The following is a 27,996-nucleotide window of genomic DNA, read 5'->3' as shown; positions in this document are numbered from 1 at the left end:
TGTTATGTTCTTTTCAGACTTCAATACTGAAAAACTAATTACAGGCAAACAAAGCTTCGCATTACATACATGATGATTATTTAAAAAAAAAAAAAAATCCAAGGCAAAACATAAATACTGATTAAATCTAATGATGATGCAGTTCTGAGAATACCAAAGGAAAAACAAAAAAAACATGCAAATTACAATTCACAAAGCCTGGGAGACTTTAAGGAAAAGATTAAACCAAGTGATAAGTATTACATTGTTTTAGCACAGTTAAATTAGGTTCTTTGTATCCTCTATTTAGAACCCCAGATGTTTGATAAATGGGCCTGTCTAACTCAGCTGAACTGGAACAGCGATAAGATCGTTGCTGCTATTGATGAGTCAAACCAGGAATAAGGAAACTTATGAGTTAGGGCGTTGTACTGGGATTGTTTCTGTTCCTTAACTGGCTTTCTCCCACAGCCCTGTCCTGTCTCGCAGGAAGAATGACTGTTCAACGGGATACAGATGGATACAGATCGCACTGTGATTCGTGAAGTGTTAGCTAAATTGCAACTGCAGTTCATCAATGTTGAAAAGCTTAGTTTTTGCTTCATCTCACAAGAGCTCCTTCTTACAAATATTTGGTGCGATCTCAGAAGCCGGTTGTTTCTCTGGATTTTACTTAGGAGGTCAGAGAGTAAAGAGGTCTGAATACAAGTGGGACAAAGCCTAACAACGGCGCAACTAAGATAGGCAGAAAAAAGAAAGACAACTTTTTTTTTCCCATTTGACTGACATTTTGCATCTGCTTGCACACAGAAGTTGTGTTTGCCTGCCTACCGATCTGTGTCAGTGTGCTGTAAGCACAAATGCACAAAATAAAGTGAGGCAGCTCAGCCCTCTGGCGGTGTGTGTTACCAAATTTGCGGTCGAGGGAGGATGAGTGACAGGCCGGTTAGTGATTTGCATGGCTCCGGTGTTTAAAAGGAGCTGCAGGTGCAGGATTCCCTTCACAGAGGAGTGGATTTGGTTCAGCACACACAGGTACCCTTTCATGCTGCTTAAGTACGACGTGTGATCAAGTAGATACTCAGAAAGACTCCAAGTTTGAACGTATTCTTTCTTACCCGGGATCAAGATGAAGGATGCACGGTTTCCTTTCATGGATCATCGTTCGAGCTAAATACCGAGGGAGGAGGAACAGACTGAACACTACCCCGGCCATGGAGACGCTCCTGTTAGTTGGGAACTGAAGCGGACCGCTTTTCATGATGTCGATGCAGATACTCATACTGCTCCTCCTCTGGGCTTCCAGGGTCACGGAGACGGCGACAGACGCATGGAGACAGTGCACAGGTAGGAGAGTGTTTTATCTGCTGTTATCTGTTTCATTCTAAACTTTATGAGATATCACCTCGTCTCGGCTCAGCACAAGTGGTCCTGTTAATGATTACCCAGTGGATTGTTTATGGCTCCATCCAAAAGCTGGGAAGGCCCTGCAGCTAAAATTCTTCTGGATAATTCCAACTGTCTGCGTCTGCTTACTGGGAGTGCTTGCGTGTGTGTGTGTGTGTGTGTGTGTGTTAGTGTGAACATCCACAAACAAGTACAGGCATTGCATGGGGTTAGGGTTCAGTTACATTTCAATACACATCAGGATATTAGGGTTTACAGGATAAACATTCAACTGACATCTCATCAGTCTTTCAGTGTTTCTCCTCTACCAGTCCAGCTTTTGAGTGAAGTATCTTGTTATAGTAACAACCCTTGTAAAAAATAATGTATCTATTACTTTCCAGTCATCTTGATTGTTTTTCCTTTTCAATCCAGGATCTTGCAAAGGTGTTAATGCTGCCTTTTGCACTTTTGACAAGTAACAATGTATGTATTTTATTGGGATTTTACTTAATAGACTCCGTGTAAAGTAGTTCATAATTAGTTGAACTATTTTTGCCACTTTTTCGGAGGCTCTGGAAGGGGCTGTGTACTCACAAAGAATGGGCTTTAACCAGACACGTAAAAGAATACAACTATATTCTCAATGTATTTTTACATGTTTATTTATTTACTTTACAAAATTTAAATGATCAAAAATCACACAGTTTGATTTACTGTAGAATAATCCAGTTCAGATTTCACGTCAGAGTATTCTAAAATGAAAAAGTAGAGCATATTTATCTACCAAAAAAATGTAATAATAATAATAATAATAATAATAATAGTAATAATAATTATTATTATTATTATTATTTGACTCCAGAAAAGATGTGAGTCCAAAGTGGACAGTTTCTGTTGATATAATTAATGAGAAGATGATTGAAGCTCAGTGCAGGAGGAAAGACGCGCCGTCATTGGATAGAAGTTGGAGAAACAATTTACCCAGTAAATTTTGCGTCTCTAATTGGTTTTTACCTTAGACTCAAATTAAGAAGTGTGAGGATTCTCAATCTATTTCTGAGCTTCATTTCTGCAGAATCTCCAGCCATTCATACTATGACCGCCGTCCTGGCCTCTCTATCTGTCTGCTGTCCTCAGAGTTGCTCCCCTTGGATCTCCTGTCTTTTGTTCTGGAGAGGGACACCTCCAGAGTGGTCCCCGGGGCGCGCGTGAAGCAGGCGGCTGGGGCGAGGGGCGTCCAGTTTCTCAGCCCCGATGCGTCTCTGAGCTTCGCCGCTTCCCAGCTCTTGGTGAACTGTGACCTTTTCCCCAAAGAGTTTTCCATTGTTGTTACAGTGAAAGTGAATCGCTTTGCACCCAAGGTAAGCATCTGTCAGAGGAGATGGATCTCTGACACAAGACCAAAAGTATATGCTTTGCAAATAAATATTTTATTTATTCTCAGTAAATAAAATGTACATTTTATATTTTATTAAATAAATATCTAATAAAATAATTACTTATTTTATTAGGTAAGTAATATATTAATTAGTAATTATTTAATATGCTAAATAAATATTTATATATGCTGATATATATTATTGATGAATATTATTTATATTATTTAATGCATCCTTTACATTTTTCCATAGCCAAATTCGTTTAGTCTTGATGGCATTTACTCTCTTTTCTGCAGCGAGACGAGTACATCTTCTCTCTGATGGGACCAAGTAATTTGGAGACCGTTGCGCTGGAGGAGAAAGAAGACGAGCAGAGCCCGAGGAAGAAGGAAACCAAGAGAGATGAGAAACATGCAGGGATCATCCTTGGACTAAAGTTATCCCAAAACAGCCTGCATTTTGTTTTCAACGGCCATCGGAAAGCAACAGAGCACTGGAGCTTCCAAGGCATCCGTCTGACTCCCAACCAGTGGCACACACTGGTTTTAGTCGTCGGCGTTCACCGCAGGAAGCTGACGGTGGACTGCAACCCTCCGCTGGAAAGGTAAGCTCAGCTCTCTCTTTTTTGCCTTTTTTCCCGTCCGTCATTCATCGCCCTTTCCTATTTACCTGCCAGATCCTGGATGTCTCACCACAATAAAATGCTCTTGCTGCAATGTAAAATGTATTTGCACCCTGCAGTCATATCATGACATCCCGGCAGTAAAGTGACAGATGGTTTTGAGAAGAAACTTACTGCTCTGACATACAGCAGGGTGCAATCTCTATAACTATCAGAACAGTTCAGGTTTCAAGTTCTTGTTTTTCAGTCTGAAATTTAAGAAAGTTACTTCGGTTGGAGGAAATTCAGCTTATTTTCAAATTAAAAGTCACTTTTGATGTTTGAAATGTTATACTTTGTAAACATTTTACAGAAATGAACTTCTTTGTGTTTTTTTAGGATTTGATAAGATTAGTACAAAGTGGAACATAATTCTGAAGCGGAAGAAAATAGAAACATGGATCCCAAATTTGTTTTAGCAAAGGAACAACTGAAAAGTGTGGTGTGCATTTTTATTTACCCCTCATCCCTTAATTCTCTTTATCATTGTAATCCTAAATAAAATCAAGTGCAATCACATAACATAAGTTGTTAACTAAATATGAAATTGATTGCTACACGTTGGAGTTTCAGCTTCCAGGAGAACTACCCCACAGATTCAGCCAATGAAATGTTATAGTTGAAGTAATATCCATGGCCCAGTCAAAGTCTACACCTAAGCGAAATTGAGAATCTGCAGAAAGACTTGAAAACTGATAATCAAGGAGCTCTTCACCCAATCTACTTTTCCAGAAAGAAGAATTTTGTTTTCTTTGTGTGTGAAACTCAGATATTACACAAAATACTCACGACCGTGACACTTCACCAAACATTCAACCCAGAATGAAGGTGCTCTTTAGGAATCTCCATGTGTTTTGCACTGCCTGCTTTAGTTTTGAGCGTTCAGAGCTGCATCGGATGTCGGCAAGTCCAGTTGATTTATGAATGGCCAGAAGCAGATCATAGACGACTTTGTCTTTGTGAGTTTATTAAGGAAATGTTTTGAGAAAAGTGCGTTGACTGTAAAAAAAAAAAAGCAAAAACCCCAAAACAACCAAGGGTTATGCATACCTTTGGAAGGCGGTGTTTATTGGCTGTTTAGGATAATTGTCTTTTATTGCATACAGTGTTCCCTCCAGGGCTTTCCCTTCAGATCTTAACATCCAGGCATCCAGATTCCACATTGGCAGTCGGGGAAGATGGAAGGGCTTGTTTTCAGTGAGTTGAGTTTCAAATTGCGATTCAGTTCCGAGGTCATTTAATAGCATCCCGACCACTTCCTGACGAGTATTTCATCTGTTGCCACATGTTCAGGGCCTGATGCGACAACTGGTTCTCGTGCCGAACTCAGACGCCTCCAATCAACTCTGCCCGTCTTCTGACCCCCGGCTCGCAGCTTTGTCGGTTCCACCGCTGCTCTTAGACCTGCCTGTCAGGAGGAGGCAGAACGAGAGACATGACACTTCCTCTGGTAATTTGTACATTCGCTTCACAAGGGAATGTGACGGGAGTATTTAGGGAATTACCGCTGATTGCTCCGTCTTCGACGCGATCTGTCAGGAGCCGCGGGACGACCGTCGGTGGGAGCGGAGAGACCGTGTTCTGAGTTGCTGCGAGGTCAGCTGTGGTTTAATCCTCTCAAAAAGGGCCTCTACGTCTGTGACGGGTCAGCGTGGATCACTGTGTTGGAGGGTAAAGCATCCAACTGCTAAAACAAGCAACTTTATCTCTTTGTTGCAATTGACAAAATCATTTTCACAGACCATAAAAGACTGGACTATGTTTTGGAGCAGCAGGTTCTTGCCACCAGCTCTGAGACGCACGATGTAGAGGTATTTCTCCACCGTTTCTTTTCCGATACGACTTCGCTGTTTTGTTTTGAGCTCATTTTTTTATCTGATCTTTAGGTGTTTCAGATTCAAGACATTGGCCTCATGGCGGCCATGGCCCACAGATCCTCAGCCTCTGGTTCTGCTGTGTATCTCTGGACCAACTTGGGTTTCCGGCTCTACCAGAACATCAGCACCAACGGCGCTCTGTCTTGGAAGCATTTCCAAATAGGAAAGAAGGTGTTATGGGGATTCCATCCTTTCTTTTTTTCTTTTTAATCAACACTATTTGAAAATGAAAACCTTAACTTCATCTCTCATTACCTCTGTTTTGTTGTTTTTGCCTGCAGGCATATCTGGTAGTGTCTAATTCTGGGACTGAAACAAACAAGTCTGTAGACAAACAGCCTGAATCTGACTTCTCTGTCATTTATAAATGGAGCAAAAGAAGAAAACGGTTTGTGCGGTTCCAGACTCTGCAGACCTACTGCGCTCGAGACTGGGAGGCTTTCGACATTAATGAACAGACTTATCTTGCTGTGGCCAATCACAGAATGGGTAAACAATTACACTGCCACTCAAAAGTATGGCTGCTTTTTTCTGGTCATTCTTAAATATTTGAGATCATTCAACCGACTTTAATATCAGATGAATAATCCAAGTAAATGCAGAAAGCAGTACTCTATTGTTACAGTGTGGATTAATTGATTAGCCACTTTTTTACTGACGGATTTGCAGGATCAATAAATAATTTAAACAAAAAAATTCTGACAAGGAAAAACATCATGTCCCAATTTAAAAAAAAAGAGACAAAGCTTATTTCCCTTAATTAGCATAATTAGCATTTGAAAACTACTTTTGTATGTACTTGGGTTATATTTATCTGGTTAATGATCTGTATCATGTAAGTGTGTAAGAAGAAAAACATTTCTGTCAGAAGGCGAACACCGTATGACCGGACCGTGTTTCAGTGCCTCGCAGCTTTTTGGCGATGCTGAATAAAACCCGAGTCTTACTCTTACTGTTACTCCTTTCAGGAAACAACAACCACACCATCAACAGCGTGATCTACAAGTGGAACAGATCGACAAAGTCTTTTGAGGTTCACCAGACGCTGATCACATCGGGGGCCTACGACTGGGAGTTCTTCAAAGTTGGACCGTACCACTTCCTGGTGGTTGCAAATGCTTTCGATGGCGTGACCACTTCTCTTGACTCGGTCATCTATGTTTGGATCGATGGGAAATTTCAAGTGTTCCAGACAATCAAGGTGTGTTGATAAGAAGAACAGTTGCATCAAAAATGGTGCCGACAACCTGGCTCATATCTGATTACAGTACCACTGCCGATTAAACCACTGTGAAAAGTCGATGGCACTTGAAGGCAGCATTTTGGTAGGGGGTTGATTTCACCTGATATATCTCTGATATGATTACACAAAGATCCTGTCAGGATGGAATAATAAAACGATAAAAGGAAAAGTGTTGGGAAGGAAGGAAGGAAGGAAAATTATCAAGATAGAGGCAAACGCATATGATGTGGTTTTGCATGATTTGCCTGACTGATGGAAGTGCTTTGCAACTGATATGAACAATTTTATTTGAATCTGGCTGCAGCTGATGTGACTGTGTTGACACATTGATTGCCACACGAGAAAACACACAGAGATTTGTAATTAAAGGGGAACTCCAGAGGTTGTGGGGGTGGAGGGGGATTCGTGAGAACCCCTTGGGGCTGGTAGTAATAAATTACCTGAAATCATCAGAGAATCTGGATTTCCGATATCTCTTGGCTGCACAAACAGTGAAGCTTCATGACGCAATCTGTTGGCTCGTACATGAGAAGACGGTAGGTACATTTTAAACAAGCATTACTCACTGTTGTAATGTCATTTAGTTCCATTACGGTGGAGCAACACACATCCATTTACTGCTATGTACATCTTTACTCACACGTAGCAGTGTGCAAAACCTGCTTGCATGTAAATATGAAAGATTTTTAATGGTCATGAAAAAGATTCTCTTGAGTTTAGATGTTTTTGCTTATTTTCAGTCTTATTTGCTGACCAGTATCCCTCCATAGTCAGAGAAATGATTTCTTGAGCTTATCTGCTAACTATGATTTATAAAATAGAGAGACAAAAATTATTTTAGATTCAAGAACTGAAAAAAGTTTGTGTCACCAAGTAATGGGTTTTAAATTAACAGTCGTTCTTCAACTTTCAAGAACAAGAGATGTTGGTTCTTGCATGACTGGAGGCCTTCCTATGACCCCATTTGTTTTTTTATTTCCACTCAGTTAAAGTGCCACCAAAACCAAACTGTGTTTGAGAGGAACTTTGATAAGTGCATCATAATTTGTGTAGGTTTTTATCATTCTGTGTATTACCATTTTCATGCTTGACTCAGTCTAATTGGTTCTGGATGCTTGAAAAACTACGTTTAATCTAAAATAATCTACGTGATCAGCCAAATTGCCCACAACCGCACCGGCAACAAAACTTCAAATTTTTTAGATTCTTTTGTGAAAAAGCAGAAATTTCCAGGTTGCAAGTCAAAAATAAGTGGGAATTTTCTCATCAGAAACCCTTTAAAAGAACAACTAAATAAACAAACCCAAAAACAAATGGCTATTTGATTGTTTTTCTGGTCAAAATAAATAAGCAGATTTAAATTAAGCTTAATAACTTTTCACATTGAAAAACAAAATCAAATTTCCATCACAGATATACCAACTTTGCACTACTCCTGTTGTCTCTGCCTGTAAAGCATAGCAATAAAGGTTGTTATCAGCATCTATATGATTTTAAGCCCTTGTTCATCTATATATGTTATTTGTGAAAAAATAACTGGGACAAAACGTTTCATATGTACAGAAGAAAAAGCGCCCCCTGTAGTCATTCTCTATGAATTGTTTCAGAATTGGGTACATGCTGGGAATTATTTAATTATTTAATTTCCTTTTGGGATTAATTAATTATTTTTGAATTTGAATTGAATTAAATTTGAATTAATAAAAAAAAAAGTCCATTCCTCTTTGGCAGTTATTTTGATTTTATTATTTCAAACACAACAACAAAAAAGAGTTTTTTTGGTAATATTTATTTATTTATTTATTTATTTATTTATTTATTTATTTATTTATTTATTAAATGAAACTGAAGTGTTTCCTGACGAATATGTCAAATTACCAAAACATGCATGGACTGGCACGTTCCCTCGCAGTGAGAAATCTAAATAAGAAAGTCTTAGGTTTCTCAAGAACTCCGTCCTCAAAATTCAATATGGCTGCTGCGAGTGGTAAATTTATTTGTATTTCTGACAGTTTATATCCTATTAAATCAGTCCTGTGCAAGCACAGTGTGCAATGTCCCTTTGCAACTGGACCAGGATTTAGTTGGGTGCAGAGCCATGCCCAGATCCACTTTTGAACTTCAGAAGAAATAAAAAGTTATCTTCACTTTTATTACTGTCATCTGCTCCCGTTTATCTGCAGACTAACTTGCCACTTCCTACTCATGTTCTGTACTCGTTGCCATCTTTTCTCATGCTCCCAATGCAACATGATTTTCTGAAGATTGTGTATTACAACCTGTTTTCATTGATTTTGGATGTGAAACCATTTTGTCTACGTCAACCTAGACTACCCCTGGTATAAACTGAAACAAATAGTTTCAAAGAGACATTTATTATGTTAGTTACAACTTAAATCTCTGTTTGCACTTTTACACTTATTCACATACGTTTAAACGCTGAAAAATATTCACATTCCTGCCAAATGTAACTTAACCAACATCTGACTGGAACTAATGATGTTTTCTAGCTGGAAAGCAATTAAAAGAAGGGTGTGATTTCTGAAATACCAAAAAAGACTTTCCCACTCATTGTGGAGAAAGGTATGAATTACATGACACTATTAAATTAAAATGTAAGTAAAATCAAATATATTTTAATTACGCTTAATTATGCTTATCTGATGTTTTGTCTAGTTTTCTACCAGGGCCATACTTGTTGAATTAAAGTAATTTTAAATGAAAATCTTCCAGGGATATGAATGATTGTGGGTTTAAATGGATCCCATATGAAATATTTGACTGATCGTCTGACTTTCTGCAACCGTAGACATTCTGCGCCACAGACTGGGAAATGTTCCAGATTGGCAGCAGAGTATTTCTGGTTGTGGCCAATGGACACAGGCTCCAGGGTAACGGACCCAGCCAGTACACCATCAACTCAACCATCTATGAGCTGGACATGAGTGGAAGGATGTTTGTTCGCTTCCAGGACATTGTTACCTACAGGTATTCACGTGAATTTTGCAGATTCTGTCTGTGAGGTGCATGTACAAACACAGACTTCTTAAATAATTTTTGTGGTTAAAGATATTTGCAGTCATTTAAATTTATCACCGGTATACCTAACAATCTTTTTCCTTTCCAGTGCAGTGGATTGGGAGTTCTTCAGCCTCGGGGAAGAATATTTCTTGGTTGTTGCTAACTCCTATAATGGGGAATCCTACTCTCTCAACAGCATTCTTTACAGGTATTCAACTTGTCAACAAGTCCCCACCCTGTGTGATGTCTTTCGTCAACCCTTATTGCCATGGGGTATCTGTCGTAAAATCATTTTAGAAAGAAACACTTGTACATGCATTATGCAAAATACTACTATTTTTGACATGTATGATGCCTTGAAAAGGAATTTTTAACACTTAAACCTATTCCATTTTTTGTATCAGTGCTTCCTTTAATGTGAATTTTTTTTTCACATTGCAACCACAAACTTTAGGTTGTTTGTTGTTGTTTTTTTTATTGGGATTAAATGAAATAGATCAACGTAAACTAGCACGTTGCATGCAAGCCGAAGGAAAATAAATTTTTAATAGAGATAAAAATGTAACAAGATTCCTGAAGAAAATTGTTTGTGCTGGGCTTTATTTAGCAGCATCAGAATAAATGAGGTTGAATACAAATGTACTCCTCACTTTCAAGATTTTATCTGTTGAAATTTAAAAAAAATCATTTTCCTTCCCACTCACAACTATGCACTACTATTTTTGTTTTGTAGGTATAATCCAAATAAAACACACTGAAGTTTGTTGTACCTTGAATTAACATAAAAACATCAAAGAACACAGGAAGCAGCGTCTAATGTGCAAGTAGCCCATTTTGTGATTTCTTTTATCCGCTTACAGGTGGCAGGGATATGAAGGATTTGTTCCCGTTCATTGGCTCCCAACCATTGGGTGCAGTGACTGGGAGTTTTTCAGCTCTAATGGAGAATCCTTTCTGATCTACTCCAGTGCCAAAGCGCCTTTCTCCAAAGTTTTCAAGCTCAAAACCTACTAGACGACAAAGTGTGCACATGGCTTTGTGTTTTCAGTTTGTGTGTGACATGTTGTGCTCCTGTGAAAAGTTTTATATCTTTGTATACTGAGAGAACTTAAAGACATAATTTAACTGTCAAATATTTTAATAAAATTATATTTGAAAGAACTTCACAGAGGCCTTAACCAGTATCCTATACCTCTTCATACCTCACAAACACTTGCAGCCATGATGTGGATGTTTTATGTGTGACAAATACAATTAAATCCCCCCAAAATATTACTACCTTTTTTTTTTTGTAAGAGAGTTTATATTTTACATTGTTTCATGCTGTATTTGTATTTAAAATGTGTGGTTGCTAACTCAGTGGAGTTCCAAGACAAATATGTTGAAAAACATAGGAAAAAACTAATTAAAGTTAAATAACTAGTATGTTAAGCTTTGACGTGGAAAAGATAAATGTCAAGCACCGTTAGGTGATAATCACTCAGTCGGGTTTATTTTCACAAGTTCAAAAGGAGTCAAAGTTGGCCCTGTCAACAGGAAGACAACAAAACAGTTTTATACCAAGGACATGAAATTTTAAACAGTGGAGAGACAGTCGGGCTCCTGAGCAGCTGCAGAAAACAAAAACTAACCCTGAGTGTGTGTCACAAGGAGGTCTCTTTAGAATAGAGACATATAACATGATCATGAGATGAATGTCATAATATCCTGCCTTGTAATAACATTTCGAACCACAACTTTAATAACTATATATTTTCCTCTATTTATACGTGTTGCAACATATATCAAAGAATATATATTTTTGGCATGCATAACAAATTTTTACAATTTAAATTTCTACATATAGTTATTGCCTGCACGAGACAATCTATTGAGACTTTTACAGATGTGAAATTGTTTGTAATATATTTAAATATAGCAAACTTAAATGTTTCAATTGTATATTTTTTTATTTGTAACTTTTTTGAGAAAAGTTATGTTTGTGTTTTGGACGTTATTTTATGTATATGAAAATACAGATGCAAAAAAAAGATTATAAATCAACAAATGTAATTGGTATTTAAAGAAAGTTTCCCCTAACACAGATAAATAAGGCACACTTTTTAGTGTGCTTTTTTTGTATTTGTTAAGCCACTCATGTGCGGTTTATTATGCTGTCATAGACTGAACTGCTGTTTCATTTTGCCTCTGACTGCATTGAAAATGAAACTGAATCTCAGACATTTTATCCTAACAATGCTCGGTATGTCAGTGTTAGATGGTAAATTGTCTATGTCTTTGATGTACTTAAATTTTCTTCATTTAGTCTTTTTTTTAGGTAACCATTGTGCTTTTACTGTTATACAAAACTGAGCTTTTAACTGCCAGCACATGATTCATGTAAATTATCCATTGTCATGCTTAGTTGATGAAAGACTACAAGAGCCAGAATGCCTGTGCGAAATGATCTTGTAGGAAATGCAGTGTTAGAATTAAAGCAAATGTTTCTTTTTAAATAAATAAAACAACAAACGGTGTTTTCCAGTAATAATTTGTATGAAATTCACTAATTAAAAAAAATATTGTGACTAAATATTATTTTTAAGCGATTTTCCTGTCTAGTTCGCGTTTGACTGATCCACGTACTACAAGTACCACAATGCACCATTCTAGTTTCTCCCGACATGAAACATGGCCGCCTACAGTTCATCTATGGTGTTTCTATTTACGTTTCGCCTGTTTTCTGTTTTAAGAATGACAGTGGAAGAAAGAGCTCGGGTTCGAAGTCATTTTGAGTAAAATTTAAGTTCAGTGTGTGTTTTTCTGTTTGGATAAATCGGTGCTGTGATTTTATTTTATTTTTTTATGAATAGTTTCTGTGATACAGACTTGGATATTTCTTTTCGCTGGGCTTATCAAAACTGCGATTGATTTAGTCAACCAGAAACCCACAGAGTTCACACCAGGGCCTGGTCGCGATGTTTAGCCCCGTGAATTCATCTTATTTTCGAGTCAGTCCGACAATTATCAACCGGGAGCTCGGGAAGACTAAGATGAGATAGCAAGAGTGAACACTGGAGTGCTAACACGGGGTTTTTACTGGGAGCGTAATCCCTTCATAACTTGGGAGCAAACTGCGGAAATAAAACCCAACTCAACATGTTCGGAAACCTTTTTGAGGAGGAAGAGGACGAAGGCTTTGTCTCGACCTCCGCCACAGGAAGAACTGCCAAGGGGGGAGAGGAGCCGCCTCCACCCCGTGGGAGAAGCAATCTGTGCGGCATTAAAAATCAGGGAGGGACGTGCTACCTCAACTCTCTGCTCCAGACTCTGCTGTTCACCCCAGAGTTCAGAGGTACGGTCAGATGACTCTCCCACCTGTGCAATAGGTCACCAGATGACTCTTTTCACCTGAGTGATTCGTCTTTGTTGGTGTGTTTGCAGAGGAGCTGTTCAATTTGGGGCCAGAAGAATTGGGGTGTCTTGAGGATAAAGACAAACCAGGGGCTAAAGTAAGTGAACAAAATAAAAGCACAGATCCATCCTGTCATATTTGAAAGGCTGGTGATGGAATAATTGTGTGGGGGGATAATTTATGGGCCCATTTGGCCATTTAATATTTACTTAACATTGTCAGGTCCTCTTTGGTCCATCAAAATTTTAGATTTTGTCTTATTAGCATAACTGGAGAACTGAAACGGTCCTAGGACTCAACTCTGGGGAGCTCCTTTAGAAAGGGGTGGAAAAGAAGTCTGAACATTTCCTGAAAGATACACATTGGTGTCTTTCAGGTAGCCAAACTAAAATATGACACCTGACAAGTGAATAATCAACAGTGTCGAAACTGGTAAAAGGTTTATGGTTTCAAGTCGGTATGATTTTAAGAGAGCCATATTTGCAGGTTTTAAATTGTGGACTGATTAGAGCCAAAACTAAAATACAACTCTATATCATCGGCATACAGGTTGGATTTACAACTGTAAAATAAGGATGTAATACTGTTGATATAAATTGAGAAGAGAACCCAAGGGAGCACCCTCGAAAAGAAGACTGAGCGTTTTCTTTTTTCTCTTTTTACTTGTTTCTTGCCTTGCGAAACAATAAACTGTCATCCCTTGCCTGGTTCAGCTTTAAGGCCAAATTAGTTTTGCTCTTTTACCCTGCAGGTCCGAGTGATTCCTCTGGAGCTCCAGAGACTGTTTGCCCGCCTGCTGCTGGTGGACCAGCAGAGCGCCTCCACCACCGACCTCACCGACAGCTTCGGCTGGAACAGCACCGAGGTCAGTGACGGGGGAGAAAGGAGAGGCTCACGTTACACTTCTTTCTTTCTTTTTTTTTTCTTTCGGTGATTGATCTTATGCCGCAGCAACATCCGCCACGGCATGCTCAAAAGTACGGAACGTATTTGCATTATCGTACTGCAGTCAGCCCAAGGAACCTGAGTGGAATTCCAGTTCTTTCTGGAGGCCGTCCAGCTGCCAAATTATTACCTGAGGAAGGAGAACAAAACGTTACAGACACACAAGTTGCCATAGGGCGTGCAAACCCAATTTTCCAGTGGAAAAATACATGCAGCGATGTGATCAAACAAGCAGCTGCACTCTTAAAAACCGCTGGTTGGCAGTGAGAAGGAACTAGGCATATAGTAATTGACGTAACAAGTTGTAAAATGAAGTTACATGACGCGACACAAAAACCCAACACACCACAAGGAGAAATGGAAACTAGTCAACTGTGGAAAGCAAAAATAAAGGATCTGCTGAGGATGATTTCTAGTTTGACATTTGTTTATGCAAATCTAGCTTAATTCTTAGCTGGTTCTGTAAAATGTTAATGACATAGATAATCACCTGTATTATCTATAAAAACCATCCAGTGTTTTTATTTGTTGATTTCAGTGAGATGACCCCAATGTGCTCTGATAAGCAATGCTTTGCTTTATTGTCTTAATAGCAAACAAATGTCAATAACTGGACATTTGTTTCCTTCCTTCGAAGTGTGGATGTGTGCAGCACAGGCAGTGTCGAATGACGTCACCAACATCTGAAACGTCATTGGTTCACAAAGAGACATTTGGCATGATTTATAAATAGACTACCATGCAACCGCTCTCACATAGCGGGTCGGTGTTTGCAAGTTTTTCGGGCATAGAGGTGCTTTTAGAGCCCGTAGGGAAAAGAAAGTTTCCCTCCATGTTTGAACACTGTGGTTTGATCACAGGGTCTCGACGTTTTTCAAGAAGTCTTAACGTTTAATCATATCGGCTTTAATTTTGGCATTTATTTGTTTCATATGCTGAAATTCTGGCTTTGGATTTAGACATTCTCATGTGTTGACAAAACCAGCTCCTTTATCATTAAGTGTATATTTAAAAAGTTTTTCCAGTGGTTGACCATAGCGCAAAAGTTTTAAATAAAGTTTTAAATCTTGCTGCCTGTATTGGTTTTGAAGGCAATGCAGCAAGCTAACCTATAAAAGCGTGAGAGCACTGGGGTCACATACCAGAGCCCAGACCTTAGTGGATAATTATAATTAATTTCCTTAGATCCATTATGCAAGTTATTCAGCTAAGAAGCTGAATAACTTAAGACAATTTTATATGTCTTAAAGGGCTTACAAATTACCACATGTAACTTGGTGGAACTCACAGAAAGCTCCTTGCTGTCTCGATAAAGTGATTACACTCTCTCTAATGAGTTATGAGTTGGTTTTTGGAATGCAATATGAAGTTTTATTTTTTTACTGGCAGAAGATGTTGGATGTTTTTCATAGTGCAACAAAAATATTGTTGCTGTATTTAACTCCTCCAGTTGTAAAATCGCTCACCTTGTTGGCAGTGCCGCAGTTTTTGGAACCGTTCCATAATTCAGGACAGGCTATTAAAAGTTTGACTAATTGTTTATCCAGAAACATTTGATGAGAAATGTTAGATTCTGTTGTATTGCCTTTTTAAGTACCCGTTATGCTCAAAGTTGGAGATGCTGATCACATGAATATGTGCAAGATGAATTGATATGTACATTCTAATATATTTTATTCGTTGCCATGCCTTTACCGTTGCAGGACAGTGCGGGTTTATTACTGATTGATGAAATGATTCACAAAAAAAAAGAAGAAAAAATCAATCCAGTAGGGGTTTTGAGCCCATGAAGCTTCAAGAAATGAACCCTTTTGAGAACCAGGAGGCCAGAAGGCATCAAGGCTTCATCTGGCTACCTCTACAGTGAAGCCACAGCACAATTTTGCTTTCTAAATGCATCAGACTATTTAAAAATTGGGCTGACGGGTTTTTTTTTGTTATTATTTTTTGGAGGACTTCCAGTGGAAGTCGTTTCACTCTTTTTGCTTTTTTCATACATTTGCAGCTTTGTTTGCACAACACCGAGACTTCTTCCTCAGGATGTTTTTGCCCACTGCGAAATATTTTCTACCTACTTAATTTTCAGTTTTTCCATTAGTAGAATAAAATGTGTTTATATGACATCAATAGATCATACTTCAAAAGAGTCAGCTGGCTCAGAACCAAGTTTGTAACTCACTTTAATATATGTAAAACTGAACCAGTTTTAGACTAGTTCTGTCTCTTTCATCATGGGGTCACGTGGGTCGTACAAACTGGAACAAAGCCTCTCCTCGTCTGAACCGTTCTTTTCGTCGTTCTTTCAAGGGGACGAATCAGCACGACGTGCAGGAGCTCAACAGGATCCTGTTCAGTGCGTTGGAGCACTCCCTGGTGGGCACCAGTGGCAGTACACTGATCCAACGCCTCTACCACGGCACCATTGTCAACAGCATCGTATGTAAGGAGTGTGGAAACGTGAGCCAGAGGAAGGTGCGTTGCAGTACGAGGACCCTCGTGTAGAGAAAATCTAAAAATCCGCGTCTGCTCCTTTTCGGTTTAAATGCGTTTTCGTGCCGTCGGCAGGAGGACTTCCTGGATCTGACGGTGTGCGTTTGTGGCGTGTCCAGCCTGGAGGAGGCTTTGTGGAACATGTTTGTGGAGGAAGAGTTGTTTGAAGGCAACAACCTTTATCGCTGCGCTCAGTGTTCCCGGCTGGTCACCGCTGCCAAGGTTCGGTACCAGTGACGTTATGTTATAATCCAAGAAAGTGCTTTTTAAAAAAAAATTCTCTCTACTATCATAAATGTTTTCCTTTGCCGTTTCTCAGTCTGCCAAGCTGAAGCAGCTGCCCCCGTTTATGACCGTGTCTTTGCTGAGATTCAGCTTCGACTTTGCCAAATGTGAGCGATACAAGGAGACCGGACGCTACGCCTTTCCGCTCACCATCAATCTACGACCTTTTTGTGAACAGGTACCGGAAAGATTTTAGTTGAACTTTCCTCTTTGTACGTGCAACGCTTCCAAAGTTTCATTTAAATGATTGTAGCTTGTAGCTAATGAAAACCCAAGACTCAGTTAATGAGAAATATAGACTATTATGTATGAACATAAGGAGTTTATAGCAAAAAGGTCACTGCTAAAGAAGCTGGGAGTTTACACCGCTAGCCAGGCATGTGTTTGGAAAGTTTGGAGGAAGGAAAAAATGTGGTAGAAGATGATGCAACAGCTACAATGAAAACTTGCAGCTGGTTTGAGGATTTGGTGAAGATGCATGCAGTATTGGCTGAGGCCAGCACATTAACAGAAATAAATACTCTAAGTACATAATTCTGCTTTGATCTTTCTTTGAATTACTTGGTTTTGCCTCTTTACAGACTGATGCAGAGGACTCTGACTTCACATATGAACTGTTTTCGGTGATTATCCATAAGGGAGGCTGCTATGGCGGCCATTACCACGTTTACATCAGAGATATTGACGAACTTGGAAAGTGGGAGCCACCGGTGAGGAGAAAAAAAAATGCTGACTTTCGTTCAAGCTAAGAAACTGCTGCTGCTTGATAGTTTCTTTCACTTGGTTTTATGCATGCACACATCAAAAAAGACATCGCCTCTGTTTCTCGTTGACAGGAAGAGGACTGCAAACCCAAAGCTCAAAAGAAAACGAAGGAGGAAGTGAAGGAGTCATCTGAGCAAAAACTGCAGGAAGACGACCCGTTGTCTATCATTACTGCTATCATTGCTCAGGTAGGTTTTTTTTTTTATCCCTCAAACTTTTCATGGAAGGTCATGGCTGAATGTTACTGCAAATAAGCCACATTTCCACTACTACCGCCATGAAAATTTTCAGTTTAGTCTTGTTGATATTGTGATTCAGGATATTGTGCTATTTCTACATTTTTTTATTTTTTATTTTTCAAAAATTTTCTGATAAAACTCTGGCAGACTGTGACTAGTAAAGATTTAAACTGTAGTACCTCTTCTGTCCTCTAGGAGTCATCAAAAAGCGTTTTGTTGGATCAGCTGGGTCAAAAACTCATGAATAAAACTGGATCATCCTGGAGCAAAAGGTTCAGGAAACCCTACGGTCCCATTGGGAAGGTATTCTTAGTTTTTCCTCCTATATTAATTTAAAAAAAAAAATATTTTAAATCTAATCCAATTTCTTTGCCTTTTTCATTAATTTGTTTAATTTTAGTTCCTGCAGTCACACAGTGACATTTTCATTTTGGTGTCCAATGGGACTCGAGTGGCATTGAAAGCAAACCCTCCGAGCCCAGCGACTGAGGCCTCGGCTCCTTCAGAGCAAACCACAAACTCTGAACCTTCAACAGCTTCAGATGGAGCAACTTCTGATCTGCAGCCAGAGGGAAATCAGAAGCCTAAACCAAAACCAGAGGTACTGCAGAAACAGACCGACTCGGATTACACATTTCAGTTTTTTTTTTTTAACTAACATATAGAAACAAAAATTGATAGATTATTATTATTATTATTATTATTATTATTTTTGTCTAATGAATGAATGGAGCCTGGAGAAATGTCTTGTGAAAAGGTTGGAGACCTAAGAAACCAGAACTCTGATCTGCTTAAAACAAAAATGTAAATTTAAAAGACAAAAAATTCAGCCGACGTTCATGTAGATCTTATAATTCAACACTCTGGTGCTTCTAAGATTTTGCTCGCACTCCTATGTAAAATCTATTGGCAGTGAATGGAAGCAGCTGAAAGTCTCACTTGTGAACAGAGTTAGTAATCTGTTTACTGCTTACAACAAAAGGTAGGCTATGCATAGTTCCAGATTGCATGCTTATATAAGCGTATAATGGTGCAATCTTTATAAAGGATGCTCTGGCTCCAAAGATTTGTTTGTGTCAGAAAAGTATGTTTTATCTTTGGATGTCTTCTTTGAAAATGATTGGCAGGACAGAAGGACACACTTGTTTCTGCCTCTGAAGCCCCATAAAATTTGCAATGTAACTATATAAGCGTGACCTGTCTTGTGACTCGTTTTGTGGCTGTTTTCTCATGGCGCGTCCTCCTGTCTGACAGCAGGGTAGCCACTGGTTTGACCTCAACGACTCCACTGTGACCTCCATCAGGGAGTCGGACATCGAGAAGCAGTTCCAGGGCAAAGAGAGCGCCTACATGCTGTTTTACAGAAAAACGCAGCTCTACAGGCCCAGCGAAGGTACAAAGTAACTTGCTTGCATCTTCCGATTTAAAACAAAAAAAAAAAAGTGCATCTCTAAAACAACTTGATCATACAATAAATAGAGTACATTTTCTGCAGGAACAGTTCTTTAATTTGTGTGCTTTTTTTATTTTATTATTTTTGTTTTACTTTTGCAGCTCTGAGCAATCCACAGTATAAAGTTCCTTCCCACTTCATCCAGATGGCCCAGGATGAAAACCAGAGGCTGCAACAGATGCGGTATCAAAACAAGCACAAAAGTGAAACAAGTTGCTCTGTCATTATATGCACAGCTGCACAGTCGGGTCTGACTCAGTCATTATGGTTCAGTTGCTCTGTAGAAGATCTTCTCACAGATTATTTAAATGTTGCATATTGCAGCTCTAAGGGTGGACAGTTCTGCACAGATGAGGGGAATCAACATGTTTTTTTTTTTCTTTCTTTTTTTTTTCTTTATAGTGAGGAGTTTGATGCCACTAATAACACAGTAGAGCTGCACCTGCACCTGGCCCCCCTCTACAAAACAGTCAATGGAGTCCTGCGGCCGCTCAGCGAGGAGCCAAGCGGAAGCATCAACCTGAGCTTCGACCGGAGGAAAACCATCGGCGATCTGCGGCTCACCATTTATCACGTACTGTGATACCAGTAAACGGATACTTTTGTGTTTTAAAACTCTTTGTTATGTGAAGGTTAAGATTTTTTTGTTGTTGTTGCAAAAATATAGATGCAGGAGCTCTGGGAAGGAGATATGGCATTGACTGTAGCCAAGAGTCTACCTGCAGGTTTACACCTCTACAATACTCTTACAGGTTAGACTTCACAGGCAAAAACAATAAAAAAAAACCACCTGAAGGGAAAGAAACTATATTAAGGAATGTTTGTTTTTAACCGTCACTGTGTTTTTCCTTTTCACAGATGACAGTGTCTCCCTGTACAGTGCAGGAATCCACACAAATACTGACCTGTTTGTGTGGAATGGTAAAGAAGTAAGGAAAAAGTCACCACATGGGTCTAATTCTAAGAATTTTATCGAGGGGGACAACATCTCATACGCCCGTGCTTTTTGCTTCTTCAGGTTCGCGGTGCCGCAGTCCAAACTGGAGCCGAGTGGGAGCCGGTGTTACTCACCGTCGTTCGCCCTTTCCTGAGCGAAGGCGTGGAGCACGAGGCGCAAAACGGGGTCAAGTGCGAAACGACCGACAACTGCGATTCTGAGAACGGGGCTGCGGGACTGAAGAGGGAAGCGAGAGGATTCGCGGGCGGTGCGACTCTTGGGGAGGTGAGGGAGGCGCTGGGGGAGCCGAGGGAGAGTCTTCTGTGTCAGGAGCATAACGGAGGAAAGGTCGGGGGTCAGGGGGCCGGGGAGGGAGGAGGCGCCAGCGGCTGGAGGGTGTTTCCGCCCGACGACATGCAGCGGACTTTGAAGGAGCTGTCGCTGAAAGACGGAGATGCTTTGTTGGTGTTGGAGCCGCAGTCGTTCGACAGCAGGTGAGCTCTCTTGCGCAGCGCGTTTAATTCAAAATGTATTCATACCTCCAGACGTTTCCCACATTTTGATACGCTAAAAGTCACAAACTTGAGTGGATTTTGTTTGGATTTACTGCAATGGACAGACACAAAGTTTTGCATTTGAAAAACCACATGTGGTTTTCAAAGTTTGATTTTTTTTTGTAATTAAACCCCCACCCTTCCGAAAGTACGATGTACACTTTGATTTGAATTCAGCCCCTTTTACTCGGATCCCCCTAACGAACTTTAGTCATAGAAACTCAGGTAAAAATGCTGAGAGCCACAAATCGGGTGGGAGGTCGCTGAAAGTTTTACGCCACAAATCTTTCCTGTAAGAGTCCTGATCAGACCAAAATCGAACTTTTTGGCCTACATAGACAACCAACACTTGCACATGCCTTCCCCACATTTCCAATTAAAATACACTGAAGCCTTTGTTTCTAACTTGTTAAAATGTGATAAAGCGAATTGGGGTATGAATACTTGAGCAAGGCACTGAGTGTTTGGTTAGTTTCCTGTTCGTGTCTAGCAGCAGTCTTCTTTACTGTGCTCAGCGTGTTCTCCCGGACCGGAGACGTGGTCACTGTGACCACGCCGTCTGACTGCCGCTGGCTCCAGGTGGAGCTTCGAACTCAGATAAAAGGAGGTGAAGAAGAACAAGAGGAACAGAGGAAGAAAGTAAAGGTTCCAGCCACAGGAAATACGGTCAGTAATTAATGTCTGTCTTGTCATCTCACTTGCTTTTTAATCTTGTTATTTTTGTTTTAATCTTGTTTGTTTTAGTTTTGTTTTTTTTGCATCATGTTCCCTCACCCAAACGGCTTCCTTTCTGTTTAATATGTCCTGCCACAGCTGCTATATGAAGTGAAGCAAAGAGCCATTTGGGAGCTGCAGCTGCAGGAGCAACCTTCAGGCAAGATGCTCAAAAATAATGTATAATTGCAGTCCTGCAGCAGAAGTACACCTTAGACAAATAAAAAAAAACAAAAACAAAAAAAAACAAAACACAATAACAACAAATAATTCAGTTTGTAACTTTTACTGTCTACATTAATTTGCAAATAGGTAGAAAACGTAAATGGATTCATCCAGTCATATAACTTAAACATAAACTTGCACAAGCACTTTTTAAGAGAGTTTGCTTTTGTCAACTACAGTTATTTGTTGGACCTTTTCAGTAACTTTTCTGGTTTCTGTAAGTTTACCTCCCTGTTCTGTGTGTGTTGCTGAGCAGGTGCGCAGTACTGTCTGAGGCAGGTGGACTGCTCTGGGAAACTCCTTCCTCCGGGTACCGTTTCATTTCTTAGCTGGAGGCCATTTGAGTTGGAAATCCCCCTTACTTTAGCGTATCAAGGGACACTTTCTCTAAATCTGACCTCCTGAAAGTCTTTGATAGTTACCCCCCCCATAAATCTGTCTTTGAATGTTTTTTTTTTTGTTTTGTTTTTTTTAATCATAATTGCACATATGCTGACTCACTGCGGTTTTCCTGACAGTATGTGAGGAGTTGAACGTTCGGGATGCAGGCGTGCGACTCATGACCACGTTGACTCTCTGTCCGGGAAATGCCCCCAAGGAATCACAGGTGTGCTTCTTTTTTTTTTTTTCTTGTCTTCTTCAGTAAAATCTTCTTTCCTTGCAGCTGCAACGATGAAAAAGACGGAACTTTTAATAGTTTCCTACATCGTAAAACAAACCAAGGCGGCGTGAGTTTATGTGGGCTGATTGAAGTTGAGAGAATTTGTTTCTGTGCTTTTTCAGCTGTTCTTGCACTTCACTGTGGGCTCGGCCCCCTCTGCTGGCATGGAGATGGATATAATCGTGGAGAAGACCTTCACTGTTAAAGAAGTAAGGAAGTTGAAGAGAAGTTTTCCATAATGTTTATTAAATCTTACAGCTAAGTACAGACTTTTCATAATAAACTGGGTTATAATCATCGTTGCATGCATATTTAACAATATATTTCAGGAAAACCCCAAATGGAGGTTTTGGAAAATAGTTAATTTTACTAAAAAGTACATCCATATGTACTCAGTACTTTTGTTGGGGGTCTTGTTTTACATTTCAGTTGTTTTTTCTCCTTAGTCCAGGTTAGCCATTTCTGATGTTTAACACAAGTAATACTACATTTTTAGCATTGATATATTTGTTTATGGCAGTCCAGCTACTATCCCAAAATCTCAAATCTGAATTTTCCTTTCCAGTCCTCTCACAGATTATATTATCCTTGTTCCATAATGTCTTTTTGTTCCATAAATATGCTTGGATGCACCACTATTTGACAACTTCTTGACAATTGTGAAGGTAGCAACCTTCCCCTTGATTTTTGCAGGTCTTTACTTAACAATACACATTTTCTGAGAAACTTACTTTGGGGTTTTCATAATAATAAAATTTAATATAAATAAATGCTTAAAATGTTTTATTCTGCATTTGAATTTATGTTAATTTCCCCTCTCTTTTTAATGATATTCTAATGAACGAAGATGCACTTGTTCATCGTAATTTGCACAAATTTAAAGTCATCATGTTTGTTGTGTTAGTGTCTCAGAGCTATGCTGGATGCTGTTAGGCTTGATGGTAAGATTTCATCATTCCTTCTCTTTTGTGTTTGTTGTCACCATCTATATTTGCTCTACTACTACAGCTTGCATGTTCACTAGCTGGTCAATGGTTGATCTTCTGCTTTTCAGGTACCAGTTGGCACCTGAGGAGGCTGGACTGGTGTGAGGAGGTTGGAGAGCCGCTGATGGATGAGGTGAATCAATGCAGGTTTTTAAACAGCGTGTCATGCTGCGCACATGTCAGTACTGTTGAATCAGTATTTGGGACTTCACTGCACAAAACAAATGTTGTAAAGCTGCACAATATTAAAGTAAATTTAAGCTGTGTACATTGAGGAAGTTGGTACTGAAGCTAAAAATGTGTGGTAGTGTTGAGACAGAAAACAGATGGCATTAAAGTATTTCATATTGTGATCAATTTTATTTCATGTTTTTGACATAAAATTGTATGCATAGAGAACAAACGTAGGAGAGATTGATTCTCCTTCATAAGATGATTACAATCCTCAGGAGCAACATATTGACACCTTTTATTCCCAGGACGCCTCCTTGTCAGAGCTGAAGATTAGCAGTGGTGAGACGTTGGTTGTTACTGAAGGACTTTTGCCTCCGAAGGTATCAGAATATCCCTGGATGTCTGGATTATTGACAAATCTTCATAGCGTCCCCGTTTATCTTTTATTTCTTTATCTTTATTCCCTCAGGGATTTCTCAAGCTTTCTGTGTGGCTTTATGTGGATGAGAGCGGTGTGGAAGCAGACTTCAAGCACTCAGAAAACAGCTCTGCTGAGCAGCCCATGCAGGGAGCGGAGGCTACAGATGGGTCTTGTGCTCAGTCGATTTCTGTTTGTGGCGAAAACATGGCGGAGCTACGAAACGTCGGGAAGGTGGAGATATCTGACGATGCCACACTGGAGGACTTAAAGACTCAGGTGAGGTGTTCCCACTGGTGTGTTGGTGATTTATCTTTAGTGATAAGCTCCATGTTTTTCAGGTTGGAAGGTCTCCTAGCTATCACCCTAATCTTTAGTTCCCTCTTCAGATTTGTGATCAGATTTAAATTAAAGACCCTGCCAGGGTCACTCTAAAACATTTATGTTAATTCCCATCTGAAACAACATGCTTATTGCTCAGTAACAGCGTCCACACTGAAGAGTGTTGCTGTTAACGCGACCTGGGACTTCATTGATTGGAAAAGGACCAGATTTTCTAAAAACCGATTATGCTGTAAACTGACTGATGGAGTTCAAAGTATGATTTATTTGTGCCTCTCTAGAACAAAAGTTGACTTTAAGGAAATGCTTGTTTCTTTTCTTTTTTTTTCTTCTTTTTTTATCAGTTTATGATGATCCTGTAAGACCATTTCTGTTCACTCTTAAGACTACCTTCTGTTTAACTCCCTACACCTGGTACAGACTCCATCAGCTTTGAACAGGTTAGCTTAGGTGACCATCGTGGATTCATCTTCAGAATATTGTTTGCTTTCAGGCTGAATGTGGTAGTAATGTGGATCCACGTTTAACTGTGAAGTGCTCCCTATAAGATGCTCTCTTTGCTCCGTTAGGTGTTGACGTTGCCAACGCTTCAGGACGTGTGCGTGCCCGTTACTAGCTTCCTTCGCGTGTGGCAGATGGAGGGAGGGCGGCTTACGCGCGTCCTTAGAGGACAACAAGTCACACTCAGGTCTGAAAGCTTCATTCACACATTGTGGGTGACAGATGGGTTTTATTTGTTGACAGATGCAGAATGTTTGAGCTGGTCTTTCCCCACATAGTTTGTTTGCTTTGTGCTCAGGAAGCTGAAGTTGACCAATGGAGCGGATCTTTGTGTGCAGTGTCTTCTGAAAGAAGAAGATCTCGGGTGAATGCAACTTTAAAAAAAAAAATAAAAAAAAAAGAAAAAAGTTTTTTATTCTCTTCCTTTGTTTTCTTTTTAGTCTTTTGAAATGTTGAATTTTCCTGTGTTTTCTTCACTTCTTGCTGATTTACAAGGCCAAAACAAGTGCTGCTGAAGATAAAGATGGGTGTTCCAGGGGAGAGGAGCTACTATCCTCCAGAAGAGCTGGTTTGGGACGCTTCTCACGATTCTACTCCTCGATCTCTGCGCACCAGTCTGGCTGCACACTACGGCCTCTCTCCCGATTCTCTGCTGTTGGCCAAACGCCAGCCGGAGAAACACGCCTGGGAAGAAATCTCCAACTGGGTATCTCTACAAAAGCTACAAAAGAGAGAGTTTGGCAGAAATGTTGTTTTGGCATCTTACCAGTAATGTAATATTTATTTTGTCGTTTACGTTCAGACTCAACAGGTTTCCAAAAAGAAGAAAAAGAAAAAGGCAGAATCTCTTCTGGGGCCACCTTTTCACCTCAGAGATGGAGACGTAATCGGCATTAAGGTATCAATAAAACACTCCTTTTTTTTTTTTAAACAGACTGTTTGGTCTTTTATTAGAAGTGTTATATCTGGTACTTGTGTGTTTTTCCCCCATAGAACCTTTTGATTGACAACAACAGGGACTTCATCACAGCAGAGGACCAGCAGGGCCAGCAGAGGCTCAGGGAACAGGCAGAGCAACGCAGGAAAGGGTGAGACCTCCTGTTTTTTTTATATGTGCATCAACTGGGGAGTATGGGATCCTAATCTCATATTTCATATCAAAATTCCACATTTTTCTTAACCCAAAACTTTAACTTTTCTGTTAGTTTCGATAAACTTATCTTCAGAGGTCATGACATGAGGGTGAGAATAGCTCCCAAATATTATAATAGTAATATCATCATTATTATTATTACTATTATCATTTTTGACATGTCTTCTCAGTTTAGCCTTTTTATGTTTTGCATAATTAAGTAAAAATTAGAATATATATATTTTTTTCTATTGTAAAATTATAAAATACAACTCAATTCGAGATTTTAATACAAGCTAATAATAATAATAATAATAACTAATAATCCTGGAAAATGGTTGTAACCCCTTTATGGATTCAACATGTTTCTTAACATGAATGCGGTAGGGAATGCCAGTAGAACGTGAAATGCGTGTTTCGGTTATTCTCCTCTGTTTTGGTAAAACACTTCGTTTTTGCTTATTTTGCAGAGAGCAGGCTGCAGCCTCCAATGGTGCTGGGAAAACCAAATCCAGGAAGCTGGAGGTGCCGCTGTCCATCAGCGTGGGAGTATTCAGATAGCATCCTTCTTTTCTGTTGACGCACAGACAAATCAGGACTTCCTATGACGTCACACCACACATGAACTAAAATGCCACGTTGCTGTTGGACAATCCCGCTAAATGAGTCTGGTGCCATTTCTTCCTTTTTCTACCACAGTTTGCAAACGGTTAATTGTCTCAAAGCATATTAATGAACACTAAAACCTTCCTGGTTCGTATCCTGGTGATTCGTCAAAAAAAAAAAAAGTTTAAACTTTGATTTCATCCTTTGGACTGTTTCTGTATTATGCATTTTGTTTATAAACAAACTTGTTTAAACAATATATCGTTTAAGTAACGATTTAATCGGGGGACTTTTTTTATTTGTCTTCGTCAATTTGCAGCCGGTTCACTTTGAGTTTTTATATATATATATGTATATATGAAGAATGATTCAACTCTTGATCCCTAAATAAAGTGGAGTTTTTAATTAATTCTGAAATATCAGAAGTTGTTGTTAGTGAAGTCGTCCCCTTTCTGATTACATTTCCTTGAGTAAAGCAAATTAAGAATGAATTTCCTTCCTGAAATCTACATCTTTATATAAGGTAACATTAAGGCCACTTTTTAGACATAAACTTGCCACTGTGCTGCGTGAACAAAAGACTGCCACTCATGATCAGGAACTATTGATACGTTTGTTTTCAGGGCAGATGAGAGATGGGCCTTAATGTGGAGAAGCTTCTCTGCTGCTCTGTCTTCCCTACCTCGTTCTCCAACTCTCCTCGTCTTCTTCTACCTCTTTTAAGCTCGGCTTTTCACCATTTATCCTTACTGTCGCCCGGCTCTCTCAAAATTAATCATGGTTTTTACATTTAAATGCTCACAGTTTAACACTTGGTCGATGGGGAATTTTATTGCCAAGCTGTAAAATCCTGCTTGAGAACGGTAAAATGTAACCATGTGAGCTCTGAAATTTTATTGAGGAATATTTCAGGTTTTATTTGCATGCATATATTTGACTTTGAGGGAAATAAAGCTGATTTTCTTTTATGTTTTTTGGGGAAAAGTGATTGCAATTGTATTATTTTTTTTAATTTGTCAAGAATTTTCAAACAGACGTCTTGTTTTATTGGCATTGTACTAACAGTAAAATCACTTTTTTGTATCCCAGTTTGATTATTAACAGCAGTGGTCACATCTCTGCTGTTAAGGACCGTTTTGCTGTATCGTTGCAGTGTTTATATCAATGTAAAACTGCTTTTGTTAATGATTAATAAAGTTATAAAACAATTGTGTTCAGATCAGCAGAGTGTTTTGCAATCGGTGAAGTTTTTTTTTCTTTTTTTTAGCCATTTAAGAACTTTGCTCAGAGTAAACTTTCAGAGTTGCAATGACTTTTGCCACAGATATTCGAACGTCACCAAAATGATGACATAGCAGTGTGTACCGTGGTGTTTAACCTTGGAAGAAAGATTAACTTTGAATCGAATTGAATCTAGGTTTTATTGCAGCAGCATTATCACACAATTACAAAAAAATCAGAAAAACCCAATCTTGTAGTTTGTGTCCTTTATTAACCATGGAAAAATAAAATACACTAACAAACTCCCCAGTGTTGGCACGCCACTTATAATACTTTTTACAATCTCTTTTTACTAATTGGACAGTAATTGGTGTCCTATAATATTTCACAAGGTTGGTGGATCTT

At 39.3% G+C, this 27,996-nt stretch overlaps 2 protein-coding genes across 3 annotated transcripts; both read left to right on the top strand.

Annotated features, from left to right (window-relative positions):
- Positions 1-16: 16 nt before the first annotated feature.
- Positions 17-11,358, top strand: LOC103155100 (thrombospondin-type laminin G domain and EAR repeat-containing protein-like). Its single transcript, XM_007576643.2, has 13 exons — positions 17-1,326; positions 2,506-2,729; positions 3,044-3,351; positions 4,515-4,605; positions 4,702-4,858; positions 4,948-5,079; positions 5,149-5,219; positions 5,295-5,456; positions 5,567-5,774; positions 6,254-6,486; positions 9,338-9,516; positions 9,656-9,757; positions 10,410-11,358. The coding sequence occupies exons 1-13, from the start codon at positions 1,239-1,241 to the stop codon at positions 10,561-10,563; spliced, it is 2,109 nt and encodes a 702-aa protein (XP_007576705.1). The 5' UTR covers positions 17-1,238; the 3' UTR covers positions 10,564-11,358.
- Positions 11,359-12,183: 825 nt separating this feature from the next.
- On the top strand, positions 12,184-27,589 carry usp40 (ubiquitin specific peptidase 40). Of its 2 annotated transcripts, none has more exons than XM_007576633.2 (31): positions 12,184-12,883; positions 12,973-13,040; positions 13,695-13,808; positions 16,196-16,360; positions 16,454-16,600; positions 16,698-16,841; positions 17,245-17,373; positions 17,500-17,616; positions 17,863-17,970; positions 18,068-18,268; positions 18,925-19,060; positions 19,222-19,303; positions 19,523-19,694; positions 19,788-19,872; positions 19,979-20,049; positions 20,139-20,551; positions 21,127-21,277; positions 21,425-21,485; positions 21,807-21,860; positions 22,069-22,157; positions 22,334-22,420; positions 23,116-23,152; positions 23,266-23,330; positions 23,677-23,751; positions 23,841-24,068; positions 24,701-24,819; positions 24,931-24,996; positions 25,128-25,338; positions 25,435-25,530; positions 25,626-25,720; positions 26,235-27,589. In XM_007576633.2, exons 1-31 carry the CDS (start codon positions 12,688-12,690, stop codon positions 26,323-26,325), a joined length of 3,873 nt encoding a protein of 1,290 aa, XP_007576695.1. In that variant the 5' UTR covers positions 12,184-12,687; the 3' UTR covers positions 26,326-27,589. The 2 variants fall into 2 exon arrangements, with proteins under 2 accessions (XP_007576695.1, XP_007576687.1); XM_007576625.2 differs by having other exon boundaries at positions 18,922-19,060.
- The last annotated feature ends 407 nt before the right edge of the window (positions 27,590-27,996 follow it).

This window comes from Poecilia formosa, unplaced genomic scaffold (assembly GCF_000485575.1).
Source record: "Poecilia formosa unplaced genomic scaffold, Poecilia_formosa-5.1.2 Scaffold8, whole genome shotgun sequence".
Lineage (NCBI taxonomy): Eukaryota > Metazoa > Chordata > Actinopteri > Cyprinodontiformes > Poeciliidae > Poecilia > Poecilia formosa.
Note: the sequence above shows the minus strand (reverse complement) of the source record. Positions and strands in the feature narration are given on the sequence as shown.